The sequence below is a fragment of the Solanum dulcamara genome, chromosome 10 (assembly GCF_947179165.1).
Source record: "Solanum dulcamara chromosome 10, daSolDulc1.2, whole genome shotgun sequence".
Classification (NCBI taxonomy): Eukaryota; Viridiplantae; Streptophyta; class Magnoliopsida; order Solanales; family Solanaceae; genus Solanum; species Solanum dulcamara.
In genome coordinates, this window is record NC_077246.1 from 2341520 (window position 1) to 2368850 (window position 27331).

At 33.8% G+C, this 27331-nt stretch overlaps 5 protein-coding genes and 1 non-coding gene across 8 annotated transcripts; 1 reads left to right on the top strand and 5 right to left on the bottom strand.

Moving 5' to 3' along the window:
• Positions 1 to 2507: 2507 nt before the first annotated feature.
• Positions 2508 to 7793, top strand: LOC129870466 (probable lactoylglutathione lyase, chloroplastic). Its single transcript, XM_055945272.1, has 9 exons — positions 2508 to 2775; positions 4355 to 4559; positions 4666 to 4790; positions 4940 to 5004; positions 5289 to 5501; positions 5627 to 5674; positions 6799 to 6906; positions 7016 to 7156; positions 7261 to 7793. Exons 1-9 carry the CDS (start codon positions 2637 to 2639, stop codon positions 7300 to 7302), a joined length of 1086 nt encoding a protein of 361 aa, XP_055801247.1. The 5' UTR covers positions 2508 to 2636; the 3' UTR covers positions 7303 to 7793.
• A 1531-nt stretch (positions 7794 to 9324) lies between these two features.
• Positions 9325 to 10492, bottom strand: LOC129870691 (B3 domain-containing protein At1g05920-like). The gene has a single exon (XM_055945538.1). It carries the CDS (start codon positions 10373 to 10375, stop codon positions 9512 to 9514), a length of 864 nt encoding a protein of 287 aa, XP_055801513.1. The 5' UTR covers positions 10376 to 10492; the 3' UTR covers positions 9325 to 9511.
• Positions 10493 to 12590: 2098 nt separating this feature from the next.
• Positions 12591 to 13965, bottom strand: LOC129871136 (uncharacterized). The gene has a single exon (XM_055946016.1). It carries the CDS (start codon positions 13689 to 13691, stop codon positions 12786 to 12788), a length of 906 nt encoding a protein of 301 aa, XP_055801991.1. The 5' UTR covers positions 13692 to 13965; the 3' UTR covers positions 12591 to 12785.
• A 583-nt stretch (positions 13966 to 14548) lies between these two features.
• On the bottom strand, positions 14549 to 22442 carry LOC129870030 (casein kinase 1-like protein 3). 3 transcript variants are annotated; one of them, XM_055944606.1, is made up of 17 exons: positions 22128 to 22442; positions 21967 to 22007; positions 20010 to 20079; positions 19786 to 19934; positions 19120 to 19215; positions 18944 to 19014; positions 18692 to 18753; positions 18464 to 18527; positions 18283 to 18367; positions 18049 to 18175; positions 17841 to 17917; positions 17572 to 17626; positions 17112 to 17242; positions 16792 to 16957; positions 15966 to 16654; positions 15530 to 15669; positions 14549 to 15421 (listed from the first exon to the last, which is right to left on the bottom strand). In XM_055944606.1, the coding sequence occupies exons 1-14, from the start codon at positions 22201 to 22203 to the stop codon at positions 16799 to 16801; spliced, it is 1263 nt and encodes a 420-aa protein (XP_055800581.1). In that variant the 5' UTR covers positions 22204 to 22442; the 3' UTR covers positions 14549 to 15421; positions 15530 to 15669; positions 15966 to 16654; positions 16792 to 16798. The 3 variants fall into 3 exon arrangements, with proteins under 3 accessions (XP_055800581.1, XP_055800580.1, XP_055800579.1); XM_055944605.1 differs by having other exon boundaries at positions 14549 to 15669; positions 16464 to 16654; XM_055944604.1 differs by having other exon boundaries at positions 14549 to 15669.
• LOC129871854 (small nucleolar RNA snoR86) lies at positions 20368 to 20486 on the bottom strand. Its single transcript, XR_008762324.1, has one exon. It is a non-coding gene; the product is annotated as a small nucleolar RNA snoR86 (small nucleolar RNA).
• Positions 22443 to 23577: 1135 nt separating the features above from the next.
• On the bottom strand, positions 23578 to 26406 carry LOC129870884 (probable xyloglucan endotransglucosylase/hydrolase protein 26). The gene is made up of 4 exons (XM_055945764.1): positions 26202 to 26406; positions 25031 to 25131; positions 24667 to 24860; positions 23578 to 24085 (listed from the first exon to the last, which is right to left on the bottom strand). The coding sequence occupies exons 1-4, from the start codon at positions 26386 to 26388 to the stop codon at positions 23677 to 23679; spliced, it is 891 nt and encodes a 296-aa protein (XP_055801739.1). The 5' UTR covers positions 26389 to 26406; the 3' UTR covers positions 23578 to 23676.
• Positions 26407 to 27331: the final 925 nt, after the last annotated feature.

Consider the following 27331-nt stretch of genomic DNA (forward strand, 5'->3'; position numbering starts at 1 on the left):
TTTTTCAGTTTTTCATGTGTACCGTTAATGAATTTTTTGATGATATGATTTTCAAATACTTTCTTTTCAAAACTTTAGCAGGAACCTCTATATGGATCTGGGGAACAGTACATGTAGCCTCACCATGATCTACGGCATTTTATTATTTATTTAAGGGTCACTCTATAGGAATTAAGCGATTTCTCAATTTTTTTTTATCTCTGTTAGATAATGATTTTTTTTGTGACCTGGGAGAAAAATAGTATATCCTCACCATGATCCACACAATCTTTTTAGAATATAGGTCACTTAGCAGGAATTAGACAATTTTCTAAGTTTTTTGTGTGTGTTAGTCTATGAATTTTCAGATGATATGGTTTTCGGGCACATTTTTTCCAAAACATTTACAGGACCTCCTTAATGATCTCTAGGGAACTGTACGTGTAGCCTCACCATGATCCACGTTATTTTTTAAGAATTTGAGGACCACTCAACAAGAATTAGGAGATTTTCTTAGTTTTTTTTTGTGTTTGTTAGTTAATGAATTTTTTGGTTATATGCTTTTTGGATACTTTTTTTTCAAAACTTTAACAGGACCCTCCGTAATGATCTTATGGAATAGTACCTATAGTCTCACCTTAATTCACGCCATTTTTTTAGAATTCAGGGGTCACTCAACATAAATTAGGCAATTTTCTCAATTTTTATGTGTTAGTCAATGAATTTCTTGGTGATATAATTTTCAGGCACTATTTTTTCAAAATCTTTACAGGACCCTCCATAATTACTTGGAAAAACTGTACATATAGCATCATCATGATCCACGTTATTTTTTAGCATTTAGATGTCACTCAACTAGAATTAGACGATTTTCTCAATATTTTGTGTGTGTTAGTCAATGAATTTTTAGTGATATGATTATCTGACATTTTTTTCCAAAAACTATATAGGAAACTTCATAATGACTTGATGAAACAGTATGTATAGCCTCACCATTATCCACACCATTTTTTAGTATTTAGGGGTCATTCAACAAGAATTTGGTGATTTTCTCTATATTTTGTGTGTTAGTAAATGAATTTTTTGGTGATATAATTTTCAGGCATGTTTTTTTAAAACTTTTACAGAATCCTTCGTAACGAACTGGGGGAACAATAAGTATAGTTTCACCATGATCCACACTATTTATTTAACATTTAGAGGCCAATCAACCTGAATTAGGCTTATTTTCTCATTTTTTCATATATGTTAGTCAATGACTTTTTTAGTAATATGATTTTCGAACACTTTTTTTTTTCAAAATCTTTATAGGATCCTTCGTAATGACTTGGAGAAATAGTATGTATAGACTCACCATGATCCACGCCATTTATTTTTGCATGTAGGGGCCACTCAATAGGAATTAAGCGATTTTCTCAGTTTTTTGTATATGTTAGTCAATGAATTTTTTGGTGATTTGCTTTCGATCTCTTTTTTTAAAATTTTTTTACAAGATCTTTCGTAATGACCTGGAGAAATAGTACGTATAGCCTCACCATGATCCACGTCATATTTTAAGCATTTAGAGGCCAATCAACATGAATTAGGTGGTTTTCTCAGTTTTTCGTGTATCCTAGTCTATAAATTTTTGGTGATAGGATTTTTGGACACTTTTTTTCAATACCGTTATTGGACCCTCAATAATTATCGGGGGGAATAGTACGTATAGCCTTGCCATGATCCCCCACCGTTTTTAGCATTTAGAGGCCAGTTAATCAGAAAGAGGCGATTTTCTCATTTTTTGTGTGTGTGTGTTAGTCAATGAATATTTTGATGATATGGTTTCTCTTTTTTTTCCCAAAAATTGTACAGGACCCTCTGTAATGACCTGATGGATCAAATATGTATAGCCTCACTATGATCCACGCCATGTTTTTGCATTTAAGGGCCACTCAACAGGAATTACACTATTTTTTTAATTTTTCAGGTGTGGTAGTCAATGAATTTTTTTGGTGATTTTCGGGACTTTTTTTTTCAAAACCTTTATAGAACCCTCCATAATGACCTAGGGGAACAATATATATAACTTCACCATGATTAACACCATTTTTTTTAGCATTTAGGGGTCATTCAACATGAATTTGAATGTATTAAAAATAAGTTTTATAAGTCACGTTATAAGTTCATTATTTCTTCGTTCCCCACCCACCCAACACTCCTATTCCCCACCCCTTGATCGTCTCATCCCATCCCACCACCCTCGAACCCCCACTCCTCATCTCATCCCATCCCCATAGTATTTTATTAAATTACATATAAATATTTTTAAAATAATATTTCTTGATTAAGTATAAAAGAAAAACCTATTTATTTTATGAGAAAACATTTTTTTCATCATAGCAAACATATCCTAAAATGGTCATAATTTTGGTATTTGGGCCATGATGGCCCATTTTCTCTAGAACTTGAGATATCATGAAGCCCAAAAATAGTTGGGAATAGTCTAGTCATTCTTCTCTATCGCAATCGTACAAACTTTGTCATCATCAAAATTTGTTTCTCCTTTAGCTCCACACTTCACTCCCACAAATACCAAATCTTCAATTTTACAATAATAAAAAAAAACAATCAATCTCTCTATATATAGAGCTGCAAAAGCAGCTTTATATCAAGAAAAAATGGTGAGAATTTTACCTATGGCCTCATCAATTAGACCCTCACTTTCATCCCTCAAGTTTTCTGGGTCATCACGTTTCTCCGTTTCGCTTTTCTCACACAATTCTACACGGAAATTTACTTATTGTCATCTGGGTACTGGTAAATTCTCTATCTTTTTCATTTTCACCTCTCAATTTTGAACCCCTTTTGCCTTTTTTGCAACACCCACTTCGTATTTTTTCTCTTTCAGTGTTTGATATTGAATCCCTGTTTCTTTGGTTTAGTTTCTTTTTTACAAATTATGACCTATTTTCTTTGTACCCATTTCGTTTTGTTTTTTTTTGGTAGTAGAGCATGTGCACCAGACTACAAATAAATGGTACAAAGGAAGATTGGAGGTTAAAAAAGATGTTTTAATGCTAGTGAAATAGATTTTCCTTCATTTGTGTGTGTGTGTGTGTCTGTGTGTGGAACATGGAAATGAGATTCTGGTATATAGCTGAAAATAGATGTACCATTTGTGATAAAGTAGTTATCTGTGTCTTGGGTTGTGAATTTTTTCTTCTTCTTTAAAAGCAAAGATATTTTCCATAGAAATTGAGCACGAATGTCATTTGTATGCAGTCTACTATAGAAATATTTTATCTTGCTGTCATATAATCATATTGTTTATGTCAGTCATACGCATTGGTGTGTATAGCTAATGTGGTTTACTACCTTTCTGTTTCCCATTGGATTGAAGACGTCGTGGCAAATGACTTTAAAAGAGGCTTCAGTATCTAAAAGCCTCATCTTTCATCCCTTGTTCTTTTTTATTAAAGAGCACCATTTCTGGGGTTAGATTTATCCTGGATGGGATTGAGTCAATGTTATCAAAGGAGAAAAGCGCAAAAATGCTCTAAGGTCCGTAAGGTCCGTTGGGGCTTTAAGCGCAAATAAAGAGTGGGCTTTAATGAAAAAAGGGGCAAAGGAAAAAAAAAGACAAATATATATGTTTAGTCCAAGACTAATAATTATAAACAGGAATGACAAATATATGACCAAAGAAATTGAAAAAAATTATGATAAAGTGAAATGTCAATTGTTTAGTGTCATTTCTTCAAAAGAGAATCATTGGCAAGGAAAAGTTTGCCTTAGAACTTTGATGACGACAGTGAAGCGCACATAAAGCGAGGCGAAGCGCTCAACACATTTTGAGCCTCGTTTCAGGGCTTAAGCGCGCCTTTGACTACACTGGATTGAGTTTCTTGTTGCATTTATTTAAAAGTTTTCTGGTTCTACTTTTTAGACAGCATAATTGTCGATTGAATCTTACGTGCCTCAATTTACTTAACTGAGTCTGTTATTTAGTTAGTTCAAGTGATTATTCCTCTATGCATTAATAAGCAACTACCGCACATTCACCATACTAACACCACCCTTAGATGAATATGGAAGCATGTGCTGCAGTAAATTAGAAAGGTTGGTGCTGGAGATTTCTGTTTTTAAGTTGTATTCTCCAACTCTTCTATTTACTTTAGTGCTTCAGGAAGACTAATTGACTGCCTCAGATAGTTTGTGTTAATTTCTATTAAGATTTGCTTGCCAGTACACTGGTGGATGTCGTCCATTTGTATACTATTGGTGGAAATTGTTGCTTTTGTATTTTAACCTTCAGACACTACTGTATCCCAGGATGTTAGTGTGTTCATCTTTTGGTAAGAGAGTTGCTTGCTTGGTAATATTGTTGGTTATGCAGCGGTTCCACAGGTGCAGTCTTTTGGCCTTAAAGCTTCTAAGCTGTTAAGAGAAAAGGGAGGCAGTTTGTCGATCAGTGCTGCAGGAAATATGGCACATGCAAGCACTGCTGCTACCCAAGAAAATGTTCTAGAGTGGGTCAAGCAGGACAAGAGAAGAATGCTCCATGTTGTTTACCGTGTTGGAGACCTTGACAGAACGATAAAGTACAAAATATGTTGATACTCCATATTTTACTTGTCTAATTCTGTTTAATTGTCATGGTCATCTTTTCTCTTACTCTCTCTTTTAACTTTCTGTGATTGTGTGCAGATTCTATACAGAGTGCCTAGGGATGAAATTATTGAGAAAGCGTGACATCCCTGAGGAAAGATACACAAATGCATTTCTAGGATATGGACCAGAGGACTCTCATTTTGTAATTGAACTCACATATAGTAAGTTGCTTCCTATACATATCACTATGCCATTTCCTTTCCTTTCTTGACACAACTCAAATGTTTAAGTTTACTTTAGAATTTAATTATCTCTTTTGTAAGCTCTGTTTTGTCAAGAATCTAATGTTTTAGTTTTATGGCACTGCCAGATTATGGAGTTGACCAGTATGATATTGGATCTGGATTTGGCCATTTTGGAATTGCTGTAGAGGATGTAAGTTTCTTTATAACGTGTTACATAAGCATGAAAGGAATTTACGTAGAACAGTACAGAATCTTAATATTGTATTAAATAATCTTTACCATTTCAAAAGAAAAGATGGAATTTTATATAGAACATGTGATCTTACATTTCTGTAAGGTCCTTTCTTGGCTTAACTGTTACTGCATTTTGTATTTGTTCTCTGCAATTCTGTATTACCTGCATAACCCTGTTCTTCAGTAATTTGAATGCACATATTACTTGAGAACTTACCAGCTTGTGGGGGTGTGCATTAGGTTTCAAAGACGGTTGAACTCATAAAGGCTAAGGGAGGGAAAGTAACCAGGGAACCAGGTGCCGTTAAAGGGGGAAAGACTGTAATTGCATTTATCGAAGATCCTGATGGTTACAAGTTTGAACTTTTGGAGAGGGGGCCAACACCCGAGCCCCTATGCCAAGTAATGCTTCGAGTTGGAGATCTTGAACGTGCCATAAATTTTTATGAGAACGTAAGTTACTTTGACTTCATAAGCACTGTTGCTATTGTATTTACTGCTAGTTATTTGCTCTATTCAGCTCTACTGCAAGGATAAGTTGTTAGCCACAAATTCACTGTACATTGTTTCATCTTCAGGCTTATGGTATGAAGCTTCTTCGCACACTTGACAACCCGGAATACAAGGTAATATAAATTTTTCTTTTAGATAGTTAACATAACTAATGAAATCATCATGGATGTTTAATCAAGTGTAGGAAGACAGTACCTATTGCTTGGAATATTAATAAGAAGATAAGTCAGTGGGATACATCTGTAACTATATTGCTTGTTATTTAAGTGCTAGCATGGTGGAGATAAGTTAACTATTTTATCCCGAAGAAGAGAAAAATATTGTAGATAGGTTAACTTTCTGATGCAATCCCATACATTTTGGTGTATGGTCTATGAAATGGCAGTTACAGATGTGGCTGGATGGAATGAAAATGATTACACTTGCATCATACCCCTGTCCCCTAAAAGAAAACAGGATTTTGAGACTTACTCGTAGCATTGCTAAAATATGACTTCCTATTAGACCAACTGTTTGTGCAAACATGCTATTTTGTCCTATTGAATGTGCATTATGCAAAGTTCTTTTGTGGTAGTACTTCAATCTGACTGCCTTATCATACTCACTTTTGTAATTGCTAATTACACGGTCTGTTTTCTTTCATGCACCTGCAACCCATTTTATGTGACAGTTTCTGTTTTCTGACATCCTAAACGGTGTGATATAGTTCTGCAGACGATGATAGTAAGGTTAATAATATTTGTACCTTCGACAAGTTTCAGGATTCAAGGCCTGTCTTATGATCTAATACTTTTTCCTGTTGAACTAACTCTCTATACTGATTAGTTTGATATTCTTGTTCATGGTGATGGAAACTTTTAACGTTATAGATGTTTTGTCACTTTTAGATTAGTACTTGCTGATGCACTGAGGATGATAAGTGTTGCTTAACTAAATCATTGAGAAAATGCTTTCTGGCAATTATAGAAAAATATATGTCTAGGTGATTGCATTTATTTAGTTATTTCACTAGTATTATTTACTCCAACAAAGGTTTAGCATTTGTTAAATCTGAAATTTATAGGCACTATGCTTCAATAAGGCAGTCTTTCGGAGACATTAAGAAACGTTTGATTTGTGGCTTGATTCGGAGCGACTTCCATCAAATCAAATAAACATGCAAATAGAAGAAAATTTGGAAATCACATTGTGTATTATTGATACAAAATAGTCTTATGAAGCCGTTACGAATTTGCAGTATACAATAGCAATGCTGGGATATGGTCCAGAAGACACTAGCGCTGTTATGGAGTTGACATATAATTATGGTGTCACTGAATATGACAAGGGAAACGCATACGCACAGGTAGCACTTCATAGATCGGTAGCAATGTGCGTCACATGTTATCTTGGTTGCATACCATCACGGTATGCCCCATGCGTCTAAGTTCACTAACTTATACATGTCCCAACAGATAGCTATAGGCACCGATGACGTGTACAAGACAGCAGAAGCAATAAAACTTTGTGGTGGAAAAATTACCAGGGAACCAGGACCTCTACCCGGTATTAGCACCAAGATTACAGCGTGCCTCGATCCTGATGGTTGGAAGACGGTAATACTATTAACATTACAACTACACGATTTCCCCCTTGTGCACTCATTATAAGTTTCTCTTATTGAGTTTGCAAGTCTCTAACATCTTTGGGAAACATGCAGGTTTTCGTTGACAATATAGATTTTCTCAAGGAATTGGAGTAAACTATTCCTCAAAATACTAGGCATACACGGAACATCTCGAGGACATTGATGCTTCATCAAATTACATCCTCGCCAAAATGATATAAGGAGACTACCACAGATAAGAGCGTTAAATTGTGCATTTGTGGATTGTATTACAGAAATTGTCGCGGGACCAGAGCATTTGAAGAATAGAAGCATGAAATCATACTTGTTCGTGCTTCTTGTAATAAGTTTCTTAAAACTTATTTATGCTGCCCTTCCTTACAGCAAAGTAAGGAATCAAATAAAACAATAGTTCAAGAAAAAAAACTTAGCATAGTTTGGACTGAGTTCTCTATTTCCAATATGTCTACCATCCCTTGTTTGAATTGTTCATTAAACTCTTTTCTTCTAGTTGGACAATAGGTTCTGAGGATCAGAAAGCTGCCAATTGCAAATTACTTTGTTGTAAAAATTGTCCAACCAATTTTTTGGTTCTAATAATAAGAAAAGTGTCATTGTTCTATAGGGCATAAGGTAGGTGTAAGGTGTCATACACACCATCTTTTCTAGATTCCACACGTGGGATTACATTGGATATGTCGTAGTTTTTAAAGATGATTATCATTGTAAAAGTGCTCTGATTTCCTCCAGTTAAATTTTTGTTCATATGTAAATAATTTATTTTTTATAAGTTTTATGCAAGGATGATGTAAAGGCAATTAAAGGTAATAAATCTTTTGGCTCACTCATAATCTAGTTATCAAGGTTACATATTTACCCTTGTCGTTGAGAGAGCTTCAACCATTATGTGTCCAAATTATATAATAAAGAGGTCTAATTTTACCACAATCTTTCAATAGGAGACTTTTTTTTTTCTAACAACATGAATAATTAGACAAAAGTTTAATGAAAGGTAAACTTGCTTAATTTCAAGTAATACGTGAGCAAATCTTGGCCTTTTTTCTATAGAGCTAAACAAAGCCCATCAGTTTGATTATGGTGAAACATACCAACAGTTTGTTGCAAGGTAAAACAGTATCTCTACCTTTGTAAGATAGAGGTAAGGTTACATACACACCATCTTCATCAGATCCCACTCGTTGTTGTTGAAACATCCAAATAGTTTCTTTGAGGTTAAAATCTATCTAAAACTGTCTCTACTTTCATAAGATAAGGATAAAGTTGTGTACACCCACCCATTTGTGAGATTAGATTGAGTATGTTGTTGTTGAAACATCCAAACAGTTTCTTGAGCTGAGAGTCCATCGAAAACAACTTCTCATATTTCACTTGTCAGATTACATTACATATGTTATTGTTGTTATTAAAACATCCAAACAGTAACATAATCTGTGGATTATGCAAAATATTAAACTAAGAACTTTCATAAATACTAGAATCTATGCATATGTATATTTACTTCCATTTTTCTACTTGGAAAATTTCATCTCCACCAAACAAATTTTGAACTTTCCCTGCAAAAATCAGTATTATTCATTCCATCCCTCCAAATTATCATTAACTAATCAATGTTAAAGGACTCCAATCAATCATTAATCAAACTAATACTATATAATAATATATTTAGTTCAAGATTAAGCTTTTTCCTGAATTTTCTTTTCTTCTTTTCTCCAAAGTTAAAGCCCATTCATTTTTTCAAGTAACCTTAATGTCACACATACAGCTACATTCGAGCTGTGTAAACAGTCTTTTTTAAAAACGTATAATAACATCAACAACAATAACAACTCTCCCAGTAAATCTCACAAATGAGTTCTGAGAATAAGACGACGTACAATAAATCCTTATAATTGGTCCTTCTTTAGACCACGCATAACAAAAACTAGTGTGCACCCGACTGTCCTCTAAAACAAAACAGATCGGAATAAGTTCATCTACCTTTGTAAGGAAGTAGTAGGAGTAAAGTGGCACACACACTTGTGAAATTACATCTCTGATATCTCGTTGTTGAAACATTGGATAGTATTATGCAAAATATAAAACTAACTTTCATAAAAACTAGAATAATCTATGCATATATATATATATTCACTTCCATTTTTCTATAGGGAAAAATTGATCTTGTCCTCTCTATTAGTAAAGAAGCAAACAAAAATTAGAATTTCCCCTCCAGATTATAATAAAAAATTAAACAACTCTAATCAATCACTAATCACTAATCTATTTACCTCAAGAAGATAAACAAGATTTAACCTCCTCCTCCTCCTTCTTCTTCTTCCTTTATTCATGTTAGAGCAAAACAAAGCTCACCAGTTTGATTATGGCGAAACATCCAAACAGTAACATAATCATCTATCTTTAATCCATGTTCTTTAATAAACTGTATCCAGCTTCCTAAAAGCACATAACTTTTGTAATTCCCCCAAGCTTTGAATCTCATGTTGTAAAATTTACCTGTTGAATCAAAAGTTTTAACTTTGATACCATTAGCAATATCTTCAGATTCTTCATTCAACAATGGCAAAAGTTGTTTCCTTACATCTTCATTGTTCAGTAAGAGCCTACCTTGATGTTCATCCACATCGGATTTCGTCAATTGCTTCATGAATGGGTTGCTACATTGTCCAATTAGGGTTGTTAAATTCTCAATTGGGGGAAGTTTTGGTACTGACCCAGATGAATTTTTTGGTAAATTCATCAATGTAGAAGGCGAAACACGAACCCTTTTTGGATTTGGATTTGATGGGTTTTTGCTAAAGCTGCTAGACCCAGATAATTTTTTTGGTAAATTCAAAGGCGAAACACGAACCCTTTTCGGAACTGGAGTGGAATTTCCAGCACCAGAAGCTTCATGGGTTTCTGGGTTTTTGCTAAAGCTGCTAGACCCATATGAATTTTTGGTTAAATTCATCAACCCATATGATGAATTTTTCATCCTTTTCGAAATTTGAAATTCTGGGGTTTCTGGGTTTTCATTTTTGTTGATTCTTAGAAGCTTTCTCTTCGATTTCTCCACAATTTCAGGCTCTTTCTTTGTAAGAACAGGGTTGCTATTCATCTTTTCCACATCTTTTTCAGTGACTGCTATGTACTTCAACCAAGAAAGAAGCAATGCGGCTTCAATATCTTCCCTTACTAGTTTCACCATGATTTGAATTTTGAAACCCTATGAAAAAATCATTTTTGGAAGAAGGAGAAGAAGAGAAGGTTTCGTGTAGAGCAAGTTTCAGCTCAATTTTAGTCGTATTATAACTCTATTTTTGGAAGATTTAGAGGAAGTAGGAGTGCTGTGGAGTGGGCTAGTGAGCCGGTGGGCTTTTTTTATTATTAGTTTTTTAATAAAAAAAGGGAACTTACATGAATTTTAGAGAAAAAGCTCAAAATAGTCTCTTATTTGGGGGTTAAGACTCAAAGTTATTCTTAGTAATACTGGAGCACTTTTGGTCCTTCCCCAAACTTTTGCCAATTTAAAAATTAATTTTGTCCACAATTTTATGTATGGAATGTTCATGGAATTATGATTTCTACTAAATATATAAAAAGACAATCAAATATGTCATACATGAAATTGTGGACAAAATTAATTTTTAAAAATAAGCAAAAGTTTGGGAGAGGACCAAAAGTGCATCAATATTGCAAACATGAGAGACTATTAGTGTTACATGTGAAAACTCAAAGATGACTTTGAGCCTTGACCCAAAGATAAGAGAGTATTTTGGTTTTTTTTTACTGCACAAGACATTGACAAGACTCTAATTCCTAAAGATTAACCATGATTAAGAATTAATCAAAAAAAATATGTAGAAACACATCATTAAGACTTTAAGAGCTTGTTTGGATTGACTTATAAGTTGTTTTTAATTTTTTTGAGTGTTTGACTGACCAACTTAAAATTATTTTGTGCTTAAAATAAGCTCAAAAAAATATTGGAATAAATACACAAAATGTACTCTTTAAACAAATTATTTACCACCTCATACCCCACCCCTACATAATTTTTTTCTGTACCCATTTGGCTCAAACTAATTACCCCTTGTACCCCCTTAGTCTAGATCCAATTCGCGTTTATGATACTATCACAGTATATATATACTATGATGATATTATTCAGTATTTGTGCAATTTTCCCTAAATGTTTGATTCCTTAATGATACCATAACATATGCAATATCTTGTTATGGTATAACTGAGAATTTGAAAAGTATCTCATTAAAGATTTTCATTATCATGATAAAATACGAATATATTGTGGTAGTATCATTCATGTAATATCGAGTGACTTAGAAAAATCTTTATGATACCATCACAATATATATATACTATGATGGTATCATTCAACATTTGTGATGATATCATGTCAGTATATGATATATACTTGAAGGACTGTTCATTGGTGAATGATACTGTGCTATTATATATGATATTATGTGATAGCATCATTGATATTCACATACCACGATGGTATCATACATAATTTGAAGAGTGTTATTGATTATATAAAGCAATCTTCAATGATACCATGTTAGTATATGATGGTATTATAGAGATGTCGCTGAAGAATTGAAGCAGACATCGATAATAGATATACTGTCGTGGTATCATTAAGGACTGAAATAAACCTCAATGATACCATGTCAGCATATTGATATTGCGATGGTATCTTGGTCGCGAATCTCATGCTTCGGAGGGTATGAATTTTAAAGAGGTATTTGTTTGTAATTATTTTGCTTTTATGGGGCATGTGATTAGTTTTCCCAAAAATAATTGGGTCTGTTTGGCTTAGCTTATCTAAAACAGTTTATAAGTAGAAAACAACTAATAAGTTGTTTTCAGCTTATAAGCTGCTTAAACTAAGTTAAGCCAAACAGACAAGTCAATCCCGAATATGCCATAGATTCTTGAGTATTCACAATGACATCGAGATATCAAATATTGTCTTTTTGAAAATCAAAGTGACCATCTTGAAATCACATAAACTTCTGGGATACGAATATCATATTCAAAAAAAAAAAATCAAAACATCAAATATTGCATTTCTAAAAGTTGTTGCCCGAGGTTCATAGTCTCTGTTTCATACAATAGTAAAAGAATTTGAACTTTTACTACACAAGACATTAACAAGACTAATTCCTTAAGAAATCTGCAGAAACATATAATTAAGACTAATTCAACCTTGAATATGCCATAAATTCTTGAGTATTCACAAAATCAAAGTGATCATCTCGAAATCACATAAATTTCTGAATATCATATTCACAAAAATATCAAGACATCAAATATTGTGTTTCTCAAAGTTGCTGCCCGATATTCATTGCAATCAAACATCGACTTTCATTCTTGAGTATTCACAAAGACATCAAATATTAAAGCCATTCCACAGATATGAAAGCTATCTGTGGTATCATCGACTCCAATATATTTATGCCTTTTACATTCATACAATACTAAAAAAGAACTGAACTTTTACTGCACAAGACATTAACAAGACTCTAATTCCTGAAGAGTAACACTAATGAAAGTGATTAACACTAATCAAATTCTTCTAATGTTGAATTTTTTTACCTCTTCAGAATCACAGCAAAACATAGTTCACCAGTGTATGCATTTCGAAACATCCAAACAGCAACATAACAATCTTCATTTTCATTCAGTTTATGATCTTCAAACAAATTTTTCCATCCATTGCAAAGCTTGTAGAAACAATTACAATACGACTCGAATTTCATGTCATAACAATTCCCAAATTCATCATAAGTTTTCACTAAAATCCCTTCCTTACGAAGAATAACAGTTTCATCTTTGTTCAGATATGGAAGAATTCCTTTTTTCACATCACTTGTGTTTAATCCAATCTTGTCAACATCAGTTTTTAACAGCTTTTTCTCAAAAGGTTTACTGCAATCTCTAATAATATCGCGTATTTTCTCAAATTTGGGTAATCTTGGTAACTTTTTTCCATCAATGCTGTAACCAAATTTTGGTTTTGGTAACTTTTTTCCATCAATGCTGTAACCAATTCTTGATTTTCCTGCTATTTGGGTCTTTGGGGTTCTTGATTCACTATCAAGATTTCTTCTTTTTGACCCCATTTTCTCCAATTCTTCTTCTTCTTTATCAAGAAGAGTTGGTAGATATGATTTTCCTGCAATTTGGTTCTTTTTCACTGAAGCACTCTGAATTTTCCACTTCAATTTTGGTGGATATGATTTTTCTGCAATTTGGGTCTCCAACTCTTTTTCTTCTTCGTCGTCGTCGTCATCAAGAATGGGTTTTTTTCCTAATGAAGCACTGTGATTTTTTCCATGCCCAAATCCTGGATTTGCCAATTTATTTGAACTTTCTGCGATTTTGACTCGCAGGGTTCTTGGTTTCACTGGATGTTCATCAAAAAAGGTTGTTCTTTTTGAAATTTCTGATTTCATTTTCTTGCTCTCTGTTTCTTCTTCAAGAATAGTGAGGTTCATCAATGGAACATTTTGCTTTCTTTCCTCTTCCTTCTCTGGTGTTTTCGCAATGATTAGAACTTTTCTTGAAGCTATGAAAAATCTCAGAAAGTAGTTTTGATGACTGAGAAGAAGAAAAAAACTGTATAGTAATTTCAATTATAAGGAAATGTGAAGTTTCTTGGAGAAATTTTAATTTTGATGGCTTATATATGCGTTAACTAACATAACTACCTATTGCCGCCTTTTTTTTTAACCTGAAAGCTTAGACTAAATCTCCCTGAAAGGGATTCTTGAGCGGAACTCTTTAACGAGTTCAAACGAGAGGCACCTTCCTTTTTGTGGAAAATCTTAGTATTCCTAGCTCAAAGTCCATCCCTTCTATGTTTACAAGATCCCTCACTTTCAATCCTAAGGCTATGAGTTTAAGTCACCATGTAATTCTGATCACAAAAGAGAGACGTAACGTTTATGTTTAGATTAAATTATCTAAAAGAATTTCTCCTTTTCTTTTGAATTTTAGTTGTCTATTTTCCATTTGGCTTGTTTTGAAAAATTCAAAGCGTAATAAAACAATTTATCAATGTTTTTCCTTCGAATAATTACGCATTAAATACTTTAACATTTGTTTACATATGCTCTATTATTAAAACTTTCATTCATTTATCCCTCTAAATCTAAATAGGAGAGGAAAACACTTACCATAAAACAGTGACAAAATTCCATTAAATTATTCATGTTCTTCGTATTCTCTGTGTAAATACACTTTATGATCTTATTGATTCAAATTATGTTTTTTCAATAAAGTTTTAAGAGTAGTTTTTTGGTTACAACTTGCACCTAAAAGACTAGATAAATGTATTGCTCAAGACAAATGATTCAACAAATAAGCAACTTTATCAACTAGGAATATTATTTTTTTGCAAAAACTAAGACCTTCGCCCCTACTGATATTCGATTGTTGAAAAATTAGAAAATTGGTCCAAAAAAACCCTCAAAGAAATTTCTTTTTCAAACTTCACGTAAGAAAACGCCATTGCAAAATGTAATGCCGTTTTTAATGGTATTCATGAGATCTCACCCTGAATTACCCATTTAATGGCGTGATCGACTACCTAATATTTTCAGAGGACAAAGCATTGGCTTTCCCCAGATATCAATGTGTTAAACTATGTTTCTCGGACTCTCCAAAAATGTTGCCTCATCCATCATGAGTCCAAGTAACAGGTTCAAAGTGAACAGCAAAACCACAGACTTGGTCAAGTTTCCTAATTCCGAAAACAGCAGCAGCTCTCTTTGAATAGTACGAGTGCAGTTGGAATTCCAAGATTCAGCTGAAACATTGAACTTAATAGAATAGACAGGCAGGTCTCTGTGAACGGGAAGCTGGAAAGAGTCTTCTTGGAAGCAAGATGTCAACGCTAGACGGACACTTACTGATTTTTATACATCCTGGGACTTAAATATGTAACCAATTATTATTCTTCCAGCACCATGACAGTGCAAGTGGGAGTACCATAGCCTCGCTGATAATGAAATCAGCACAAACTTTGCGAGTTGAATCTCCCACTCTCAAGTCCTGACAAGTCCAGTAGGACTAGATATTCAGTTCATACGTCATACCAATTGAAAAAGGAACCAGTATTCAGAAGCTCCTTGATCCAACCAAATATTACCCAATAACACTTAAGAAAGATAAAGTTTTTCAGCATGATTTCCTCACGAATCTAGCAAGACTAAAAGCAAGACACCTGTGAGCAGGGGCAGAATGGTACCAAGTTATCGGTGGTCTGCCCATGAATCAACCATTATACTTGTTAAATCAAAAAGGTGTCAGTGGATACTTGTCCATTACATACTTGATACATCGCACGAACAACAAACCAAACAATGTAATCACTAGTTCCTGTTCTTCTGGAGTTGATTAAATCCAAGGGAGCCATGACTCCGACAGAAATCACATTCACAGCATATCATGAAAAATCTTCAAATGAAATTCCTGCAAATTGCAAAAGGATGACACATAATTGAGAAGCTGATTGCAAATAATTTGATCAATAGACAACAAACAATATTTATTGGTCAAACCTATGGTAAATAGAATGGTTTGGAATCTAGTCTTTTTCTTTTAAAAGAAAGTGTGAAGGCTAGTCACAGTACAAATGCCAGTCTATGCACTATTAAGGTAATTTGGGAGGTCAAAACTGCTTATTTGTAATAAGGGAATCATCTCGAGCAGATCAGACTATCAACTCACAGGAAATTACCAAATTAAAACTAACAATATAACATTACCTGGTGACAAGCTCACCTATTGACTAGATGGCAACAGGATTCAAAAGAGCATAAAACTTTAATGTAAGAGTGGGATGAGTGGTGGACAAAAGAAAACTCCATAAATCGATCCGTACATCAAAACTTCACAATCCATCTGATGAGAACACGACTTTTCAATATATATCATATTTCCAAACTTCTCAAAACTTCATTGCTGTACTAGATCCAATCCCATTATCAACATGTTTCAAATCACTGGCTCACCGCAAAATAAAGCAATAAAGATTACAACACATGCAACTTTGCGAGTAAAGAAGCAAGTGAAGAAAATAACCACCACTGTATGCACAAAAGGAACTGCACAATTTTTGACAATCACATATGATCTATATTTTACATGGAAAAGGTGACATAAGATGTCTCTAGTGCTTCATTTTTCAGCGGACAGGAACCATCCTGATCTTAATTCAAGGATGGACCAATTTGTTTATAGTCATCTTAGGAAAAATATCTAACCCGAGCTCCCATAGAAAGACAAACAGCTGCCATCTGCTTTCATGTCCAGCTCAATTCACACCACCCTCTTGAACTCGTGAAATTGCAGAAGGCCATGATCAGCCACCATAGTCATCCGTACAAGCTTGTAATCATTGAATAAGTATGAGCTGCCCAATTTGAAGGCACATTAGCCCCAACTTCATCTTATCCTGAAAAGGGAAGAAAGGATCTTTGTCATCATGAATAGAAATGCTTCTTATTCACAGTTATAATTGCGATGTCTAATAATGTGCCACCTGACCCCAAAGCATAGCCATAGAAAAATAAAGTAGAGAAAGAAGAGAACCTTTTTATCACTTTGCAGAAGAAATACGTCGCAAGGAGGAAATCCAGCTGCTGCCTCCATTATCACCATCATGAGTTGTTTCAGTGGGTAACAAAGGTTTTGTGGCATTTGCTCTTGGTAAAACAGGAGCCAATGAAGTAGATGGCATATGAGCACTACTTAGTACCTACATTATGAAAGGGAAACTAATGAGAAGCCTACTTGGGCTGAGATAATAGGAAGAAGACTAATAATTAGACATGGTAAATAGCCAATGCTTAATGCGAAGAATGCTTTATCTGAATCAAGGCTATGAAAAAATTGGCATAAGTATAACTAACATTTCTGTCAAGATTGGCAGAAGTTAAATTCCTGCTTGTTGGCGACTTAAATTGCATACGAATTCCAGGACTGGAAGGATTATTCGGTCTTATGCGATCAGTCACCTCAGAAACATAAGGTCCATTGTTGCCTGTAGAAATTGTAGAAGGAACAGTTCAGCTGATTAACCTTATTACATCAACAGAGATTAACATAACATCCAAAACAAAATCAAAGTATGTTTTCTACTAGCATATTTCTATCTCCAGTTTTCTCTTAATTTATGTGAAAGTCTGCATACACTTTACTGCTGGATTATAAGCACTCAACCAAGAATAAAGGAAACCATTTTGTGAAGGTAGAATGGGTACAAAACCATATTCACAACTCACAAAAAAGAACATCTTTCGCTTTTTAAAGTACTGTGTAGTTCTCTTCCTTCGTAGAGAAAGAAAATTTCTAAGAGTTTTAGTCATAAACCTTGACGCTTTTCAACATCCATTGGAATTGCTCGGCTACTTTCACCGACAACTTGCTGCAAAATCACACAACCGTCAAAAATTTCATAAAAAACAGCTCATGAAGCAAGCCTTGACTAAAAAGTTGTACTATTAAGCTCGTTGGAACAGAGATTTATTTAAGGAACAAGAAGAAAAGTAAAAGCTCAAAATATAGCATGTCATCGAATTGAGAAGTGATTAATCATAGTTGAAATGAATTCAGGAAATAGGACAAGCTAACAAAGATACCCGATGCTGTGGTTTACTTGTTTGTGCCTGTTGGTACTTTAGGATGGTCCAATCAAATATGTAATCAAATTCATATCCTGCATGACACACAAGATGTACATCAGTTGAACTTCTGCAGACAGATTTTAATATACTCAGCTCAGTAGGATATTTATCAAAGAACCCTAGAATTGTCCAAGGACTTGATGAAGCTTAACTTAACGCATACCTTGACGGGTAAAAAGTTCACGAAAGAGGCGTTTTAAGAATCCATAATCAGGCCGCTGATCAAATGTCAACGAATGACAGTAATGGAAGTACGAAGCAAACTCAACGGGGTGAGACTTGCATAAAACCTTCACCAGTAAATAGTACAAAGAGTCAGAATAAGAACCTTAAAATTATTTTAAAAAATATGAGACAAAAGGAGCAGTGGCAAGGGAAGCTATTCAGGTACACGTGCCTCAATAGGAGTTGATAACTTCTTTTGACATATTTTGTCATACTTTTGCTTCTTTGTGGCAGCTTTTAAACCCTGCCATGGGAGGCTATTGAAGAACCAATATGTTGGTCAAAAGAATATTTGATACATATGTATAAAGACCAAAGAAAAAAAGGTTTAATCTAATTGAAAAACGACGCACCTGCCTCTCAAGAAATAAAGGAGAACATATCCAAGAGATTCTAAATCATCCCGCCGGCTTTGCTCTATATAACATATAAAAATGACATTTAAGTGTTAAGACGGGTTTTATTTAGTAACCCTCTTCCTCACAAGCAGGAATAAAGGTTAATTATTTTCCTTGATAAATACTTTTTGGGTTTTACGATAGGGAGAGAAAAACAATCTAGGAAAAGGTATCTGTGCTCACCAATTCCAAGATGAGTATTACAACTGGCATAGCGTGCTGTTCCAGTTAAATTTTTGTTCTCTCTGTACAGAAGAAAAGATATTAAATTAGATCTATAATGCTGCATTTAAGAAATACTCAATGTTCTCTCTTCGAAGTTTTATCCAAACAAAATTAGAATCAGGCATTGACACTCATGAGCACACTTGGAAGCTTAAAGCTAAATGATAAATGATGAAAAAAATTCAGATTAGCAGATTCAAAAAATTATACCTGTAAGGAATATGGCGATTAGTAGTCGCATCACGGTATCTTTTAGCAAGACCAAAATCAATAATATAAACCTGAAAATTGCATAATGACAATAGGATTCAATCAGAAGAAAAGAAAAAAGAAATAATAAAACAATAAAACCAATAAAAACTAATAAGAGATCGAAAGAAGAGTACCTGATTAGCTTTCCGACCAAGACCCATCAGAAAGTTGTCAGGCTTAATATCCCTGTGTAGGAAGCCTTTAGAATGTACATATTCAATTCTGGTAATCTGAGAACAGGGGAGGCAGAAGAACCTGATCAGCCAAGCTGCTAATAAGGAAAAGCCAGCAAGTAAATTTTAAAAAATAAATTGACCATGTTGTAAAAAATACTCTCACAATACTTTCCAAAGGTCCTGAATATTTATGAGAAAACACCAATAGATATATATATTAAAATATAATATTTCTCCAATATCTATGTGACATGAAAAATCACTGACGGAAAAAATCAGAAAGAACAAAACAAGACATTGGTGCAGTTCTATTAGACTGTATCCTGAAAAAATTTACTTAGTAATTGGTGAGAGCCACAATGGATAAGAATATCAGGGGATAGAAAAGTTCAATAGGTAGAAAAAGCAGCTAATTGGCTGACAGGCCATGTTCCTAAACAAAGACCCATGTTCCTAACCAAAGACCAATTCACCTTTTCTTAATCTGGAACAAGTTTCCACCTACCATGGAACATGCACCAAAGTCAGAAAGGTATACCTTAGCTTTGACATGACATAAGGTTCTTATCAAACAGAAACATAGCAGCATGAATATTATAAAGGTTGAAGGAAAACTGCTGTTACCATCTGGTCAGCCAACATTAAAACAGTCTTCAATGAAAGCTTCCGGTCACAATAGACAAAGAGATCTTCCAAGCTAGGACCCAATAAATCCATGACCAGAACATTGTCATCACCATCCACACCAGACCATTTTATATGTGGTACACCACCTAGAAAGGAGAAAATTATAAATCACAGCATTATCTGTATGTCTATCCATAAAGTGCAAAATATCCAAAACATACTTCCTCCCTGGAGAATATTGTATAACTTGGCCTCGTAGAGAAGTTGAGGATGTTTAGTCTTATTGTTCTCCTGCAAAAAGTTTTGGTAGAGAAAGGAACCTGTAATGTTAGATCCTAGCAAGATGTGAACACCACGTAACATTAAAAGTAACTAAAAAGATACTAAAGAATGCAAATAAACATACGAAGACGAAAAAGAAGAAACAATAAAGTGCGAAACTAATTCAACGTGGTCACACTATAATTGTAATCAATGAAATCTGAGTGCCCGACTGAGAAATTAAATGATTTAGGCTTAGGAAAAATGCAAACTTATATCTAATTTTTTTTTTGAAATTGAAACATGTAGTAATATGGAAATTTAGCGATTTGTTCGAGGCTGTAATCAAAATGAGAAGTATTTGAAAGACACGGAGAATCGCTTATTGATAGCACCAACCTTCAATGCTATGTGATAAACACACTCTTTAATAACTCCTTCCGTTTCAATTTGTTTGATTTTGATTTGACATGGAATTTAAGTACATAAAGGCTTTTGAATCTTTTGGTTTTAAATTAAAGATATATAGAATGTACCGAAATATCCTTGAATCTCGTGCAGAGGCGTATCTATATAGAAGGATGGGGGTACCACAACACCCGAACATCTCGGTTGAAACTCTATACATATGTATAAACATTAAGCGTGGCACCCAGAGTAACAATGGAGCTCAAGGTGCACGTGGTTAAAGCTCAAGTTTTACTCCTTACAACGGATGTTTGAATCCTGTTGGGTTCATTTTCTAAAACTATATTTTAGCATGTTGCATTCATTGTTAAAAGGATTGTGGCTATGTAGAATAGAACTCGAGACCTCTTCCCCCTAAAAAATTAGCTACACCAAGTAGACAAGCTTTACTTGTGTTAAAAATTGCTGATAAAAATGAATAATAGTTTTCCTCCGTGACTATTGACACCACTTCCCCAAAATACTACCGTTACTATTCCAAACAATGTGGCACCCGAAACTTCCGAATTCAGAATCCACCTCTCAACTTGTGGAGTGTTGTGAAAGGCGAACGCCATGTTGCCAATGGTGAGAGATGAGGCGACCCTTAATCGCCTATTAGCTTTGTGGCGAGGCGACGCCATGACGACAAAATTGAGGGCTACAAAGACAAAAAAGGTGTCGCCTTTTGTATTTTCTTTTTAAAAAAAGGCGACCAATTTAGGGTTCTAAAAGATAAAAAGTAATTTTAGGGTTGTTTTTTTTTTTCAAATTTGTACCGTTGCACTCTTAGACTGCAACTGCGCCTCCAACAAGTCGACTCAACTAGACTTCTCTGGCGACCAGGCAGACTTTTCCAGCGACTCCAAAGTCCAACCAATACATATTTCTTCTTTTCTTCTTCTTCTGTTTCTTCTTCCTTCTTTTTTTTCAGAGTTACTTCTACCTCTGTTTTTTATCACTATTTGACTTTTGTTTTGTTTTCTTCTCATTCAAGTTCTAAACTTCTAGTATGTACAATCTATTTTTAGTTTTTGAATATAAATATTTGTTAATATGTTATTGTTATTGAGATTTTGATTATTTATATATGGAATTAAACAGGTCAATATTTTGGTATTAATTGACGCCGCACTTCAAAAAGGCAAGTGGTCCTTTCGCCATCCAAAACACTGTAAACGTGCCACATGAGGGAGTATCAGTTATTACATGCAGCGAAACGACTCCAACAGTTGCTGTCGTTTATCTCAGAGGCATATTAACCTAGCATTTTTGGCCTTTCCTGGAATTTGAACCTGATTAACCAGTAGGCCACACACACTATAAGCACTAAGTACAAAGTTTACCGCATGATCCAATTATAATAGACTTCACTAGCTACTTTCCTGATGCACAGAGCACTTACAACATGAAAAAGAAAATCATTCACAAAATCAAGAAAATTCATAGCTCAAGCTAATAAAAACTCACAATTTTGACAGCGACGATCTCAAACGAATCAATATGCGTAGCTGCAAAATTACAAAATTCACACATGATCATCATAAAACTCACCTCAAACTGTATAAACAAAAATAAAAAATACAAGCTCAAAACATATACACGTTGCTACCTTCACAAATCACACTTACCGAGGAAAATTTCACCAAACGATCCACTACCGATTTTTCGGCCGAGCTTGAATTTACCTCCGACGATCCTATCCATATCTCAGATCGAAGGTTCAGATCAGATCAGCCTCTTCACAGATCATGAAAAAAACCGAAAAAACTCTTTTGAAGATTCGGCGAAGTCTCAAACAGCAATCACACACAGATTTGATTGAAGAAGAATAAAACGGAGTTGTAGTTGAAGCAAATAACGCCGTCGAAGAACTCGAAGATTTTCTGGTGGGAAAAAAGTCGGCGGAGAAGAGTTTTGACGGGGGGGGGGGGGGGGTTAGGGATTAGCAGAGAGAGTATTATTTGTGTGTGTATATATTTGCTGTGTGATTACGTTACGGTTTCACGAGAGCAAATGAGAAAAGAGGATAAAGTTTCCACGTGGATGACCAAATTTGTGGATGATTTGACTCTGTGGCCCATTGGAAGAATGGGCTATAGTTGGTTAAGGATTTGGGCCTAGCTTAGCTAATGAAATTGGATTGGTTAGATCACAACGATAATATACTCGGTATAAAAAATCTCACTTTCAAAGAGAAGATTATACGCAAATTTTACTCTTATTTCAGAGGTAGAGAGGTAAGTTGTATACATTCAATTATTCAAAAAATAAAGAATGGAACTTGTATTTTTGTGCTTGATTTCTACATAATTTGGTGGTGATAGGTAAGAGAACCTCTATTTAGAGATGGTAAAACTAGTCCATAAAAATACGATAGATTATATATCTTATATACAAATAACAAAAAAATACTTTATGTATACTATATAAATTTTTTCCAAAAAGGATTGGGGTGAACACCATCGCCCCCTTCTAGATCCACTCCTGTCGTGACCTCTTCATCGTCACCTCCCCTTATTTGTCTCGCCACCTGAAATCGCCCTCAACCACCCGTAACACCTCACCCCAAATCAATTTTGGATCCCTTATCTGCCATTTTGAGGTATTTGATTTTTGGAAAAATCAATGTGGAGTGGATGAATTTAGAATTTAATTGAAACCTTTTTTTGTGAGCATAGATTCTCACTATGTGTGCTTCTAACGCCTTGAAAAGCCAACCTTTATAAAGAATTTAGAACCTTAAATCTATTAAATTTAAATGTCGAATTCGCCCCGAGCCAAAAGTAGTAGAAATTTTCACTACTTACCCTTTTTTTGGGATAGCTGGATAGCAAATAGTCCTCTTCTTTTATATATAGTTCTTACAATTAATGGATGTATGATCTAAAAATTTGTAAGTGAAACTTTAAATAATAATCTGAAGTTTTATCTATATGACTGAGAAATACATGAATTGTGTATTAATTATATATCTTGGTCAAATGATATACATAAACTTTTCAGAGAACAAATAATACAACCAAAACAACATTTGTAAAAAGAATTGTGTATATAATTTCTTGGCAAAACAGGGGAGAAAAAAGAATAGAATAGTTGCAACAAAAAAAAAAGGAAAAAAATAAGAACATATCAATACATCTCATCTGTATATCTATATATTGGACTCAATTTCTTTTGTTAGAATTGAGGCTTAAAACATTCTCCTGGAAATTGTCCATTGAATCGATTCGTATCTTTGCAATAATCATAAATCATGAAATTGTTCCTGACCCAATCCATTTGACCTTTTTTCGCGAAGCTCAATTGATTATACTCAGGAGAGGTATACCAGTTATCTGGAGTTCGAGCTGCACATTGACTAATGCTGATGGTCCCATTCCAGACACACACTTGTGGGACGAAATTTCGGTACTTGGCTATAAATGGAGCATTGGTCCAGTCAATCTTGACAAGGCCACCTCTAGTTGCCCAACTATCAGCATTCCAAAGGCTAGAGTAAACCCCCATTGCTTGCGCGTTAGGATAGGGAATGCCCTGGCTCTGATAGTTCCTGTATACTCTGATTGGTACATCGTCAACGTACCATCTGCAATATGAATTTGATGGATTCAACATTTAAGGTTCTTACAAATAAATCTATTTTTACTTTAGGAACTTTGAGCTCACAATTTACTATTTATTAAAAAAATAGTACTACCTATCAAATGTATTGGATTCAGTTGAAAGTATTACCTTCATAAATTATCTTGATATTGAAAGGGAAGAGGGCATGGTCTTACTTAAAAGTTTCTTTAAAAAAGGAAGGAAAGTTTTCCATTTTAGTTTCACTTTCTTGAACTGGCTACTACCACATAATGTGCCCTTGCTGGGTGGATCGTTACTAAATCAATTTTAGAAAAATGGATAAATTTTCAAGTATACTTTAGGCTAGAAAATATTCCTAACTTCTAAAACAATTGTTTAAGGTCATTCACTCAATTCATCAGTTGCATAGCTCCCGATGGATCAAGATCATATGTTGCCTACCTATTATACCAAAGGCGCTAACGCTAGTCCCTAGTAGACATTAGCGGCAAAGTCATGAACTTCGCTAAAAGTCTCCGAAATTCAATAAATACATATAAAAAGTAATATATAAAATTTTTCGATAAAGAGTATTCAACTTACACGATTGCATTAGGGTTCCAATGAATGGTATAGTTGTGGTAATCTGTAGTTGGATCAAACCATGGATAAAATTGTTGTTCCCTGCCTCCTCCACCTTGAGTAAAAATATTTGTGTGTATAATATAAGGTTGCCACGATACATTCCCAAGAAACTCAAAATCGATTTCATCATGCTTGTCACCAATTGAGGATAACTGTGGAATTAAAAACTAAAAATCAGATACTCCCTTTGTAATAATGCATATATTTAACAATAGGAATTACACTTAGGATATGTTTTATATGAAAAAAATGTTTTCCATGAAATATATATAAAATAAATAATTTTCTTACTTATCTTTTGGTGTTTAATTAGTACACTTACATAGTATGCAGTGACTGTTCCAGCAGAGTTTCCAGGTACCAATTTGATTTGCATTTCTATACTTCCAAATAAAAATGTTCCTTTTGATTGTACACCTGAACCTGAAAATGGAAATCAAAGTAAAGCAGTTATTTGAGTGACATAATTTAGGACAGTTCGATGCGCAAAATATTTCGCATTAGCAGGGTTCAGTGAAGAGTCGCACTCCAAAGGTATGATCATTAGTGATTGTTTTCACAGTTCGAATTCATGACATGTAGGTCACACAGGGATATATAACTTTACTGTCACGACCCAAAATTGGACATGATGACACCCATCTTATCCCACCAAGACAAGTCATCCTAAAACTCAAATATTACGACAAAATGCAGAAGTTGAGAAAAAATGAAAGTTTCACAACAAATAAAAATGCGGATAACGAAGTCAACTTAATTAAACCTCAAAACCTGATTGTCAAGTGTACAAGTCTCTACTAAATACAGAATGTCACAATAGATACAAATCTCAAATGTCTTTGTTTCTCAAATAGAACAAAACATAATAGAAGGGGCAAGAGAGTCTGCCAAACACCAAACAGCTACCTCTCGTATACATAAAAGATAATGTTGACTTTATATATACAGTAAAACCTCTATAAATGCATATGCTTGGGACCGGAAAAAAATATTCATTTATCGAGATTATTAGTTTATCGATAAATGCATAAAATATTTATTTATCGACAAATAAATATTTATTATTTTGGAAAGTATTTTGTAGTATGTGCCAAAAGAAAGAAAAAAAATATTTAAATTAAGAATTTCAAAAGTTTAAATCTAGGAAACTAAAAAGTGTAGTCTTTGCATATTTATTATTTAAATCTAGGAGAGCTAAACGAATTTAATGAAGTTTAATGTTTCTAATTGTACTCATGTATATAGAATATGAAGAGATTTTATGTTATAAATTATTGATGTATTCTAGTAATTATTATTTTATATTTTTTCTGAGATTTTAATACTTTAATTTTAATTATTATTTAATGTATTTAGTGAGAATATTACTTTAATATAACTGGCCCAAGTCGAGTCCAGAGAAAAATATTCATTTATCGAGATTATTACTTTATCGAAGTTTTACTGTACAATATAATTTTCCAACGAAAAGAGTTCGAATGAAATTAATTTACCAGAGGATTGATCAAGGACAAGTTGAAGATCATTTCCTTGCATCCAAGAATGATGACTACCCCAGTTGATGTACATGTTATCTGAGAAAATACCATTCACCATAACTAAAGAACCAAATAACACAATTGTTGAAATAATCAACAAATTAGCCAATGAAAGAACTAGAGAGCTACCCATTCTGAACATATATGGGATAATTAAATTTATGTTTCTTGAAAATTAATGGTGTGTTTTTGTTCTTAGGAATATGACTTATATATCATCTTTATATATAGTTCATAATCAAATAATGCCATTCCAAGAAAACCCCTTGAAATATGTATAATAATATTATTTAATTTGACCACGTCTTGATTGATTTTCATATCCTGAGTTATTGGTTTGTACAGATCAGTGATATATATATATCTTGTCACTATTGAAAGAATAATATGGAAGCTAGCAAAACAAAAGTGACATCAACCTGAATTGTGGTGGGATAATAGAAAATTGAAATTCCTCCATTTTTAATTAAAAGTTGTAATTTTAAATTTTGAAAACAAAAATAATTATGTTGGAAGCATCAACTCTAAAAATGGGACTTGCAATGTGTAAATTCAAATTTAATTGAATTTTAATACGAATATAAAAAAAAGTGGGCAAAGCATACAGTTGGGACGCGGCTTGGGAATTATGAAATGACGTGCATTAGACTATTGGAAAGACTCAACTTGGCCGGCAGACCGGCCTAATTATAAACTAGCTAGACCATGGTTTTATTTTTGTTCGACTAATTATTCAGAATTTACTGACTCGATTAATTGAATTTGTATCGAATATGATTTTTACTAGAAAAAGAATTATTATATTTTCATTTTCGTGCGTAATTGTTGAGAAAAATTATTGGTTTTGTTACATTCTATGTATTGAACAAATTATGTAATGCATTTTTCTTTTTTGTTATCCCAAAAAGAATAATAGTATCTTTTTAATTAAAAAAAAAAGATTCAACTTAAAATTTCATATCTTACGAGAAATCACACAAATATATTTATAAATTTTTGTTTTAGAGCACAAATTTTAGAAGTTTTTCCACTATGAAAAGCACACGTGTTTTTTCTAATAAAATAATCTATATATTATTTTATGC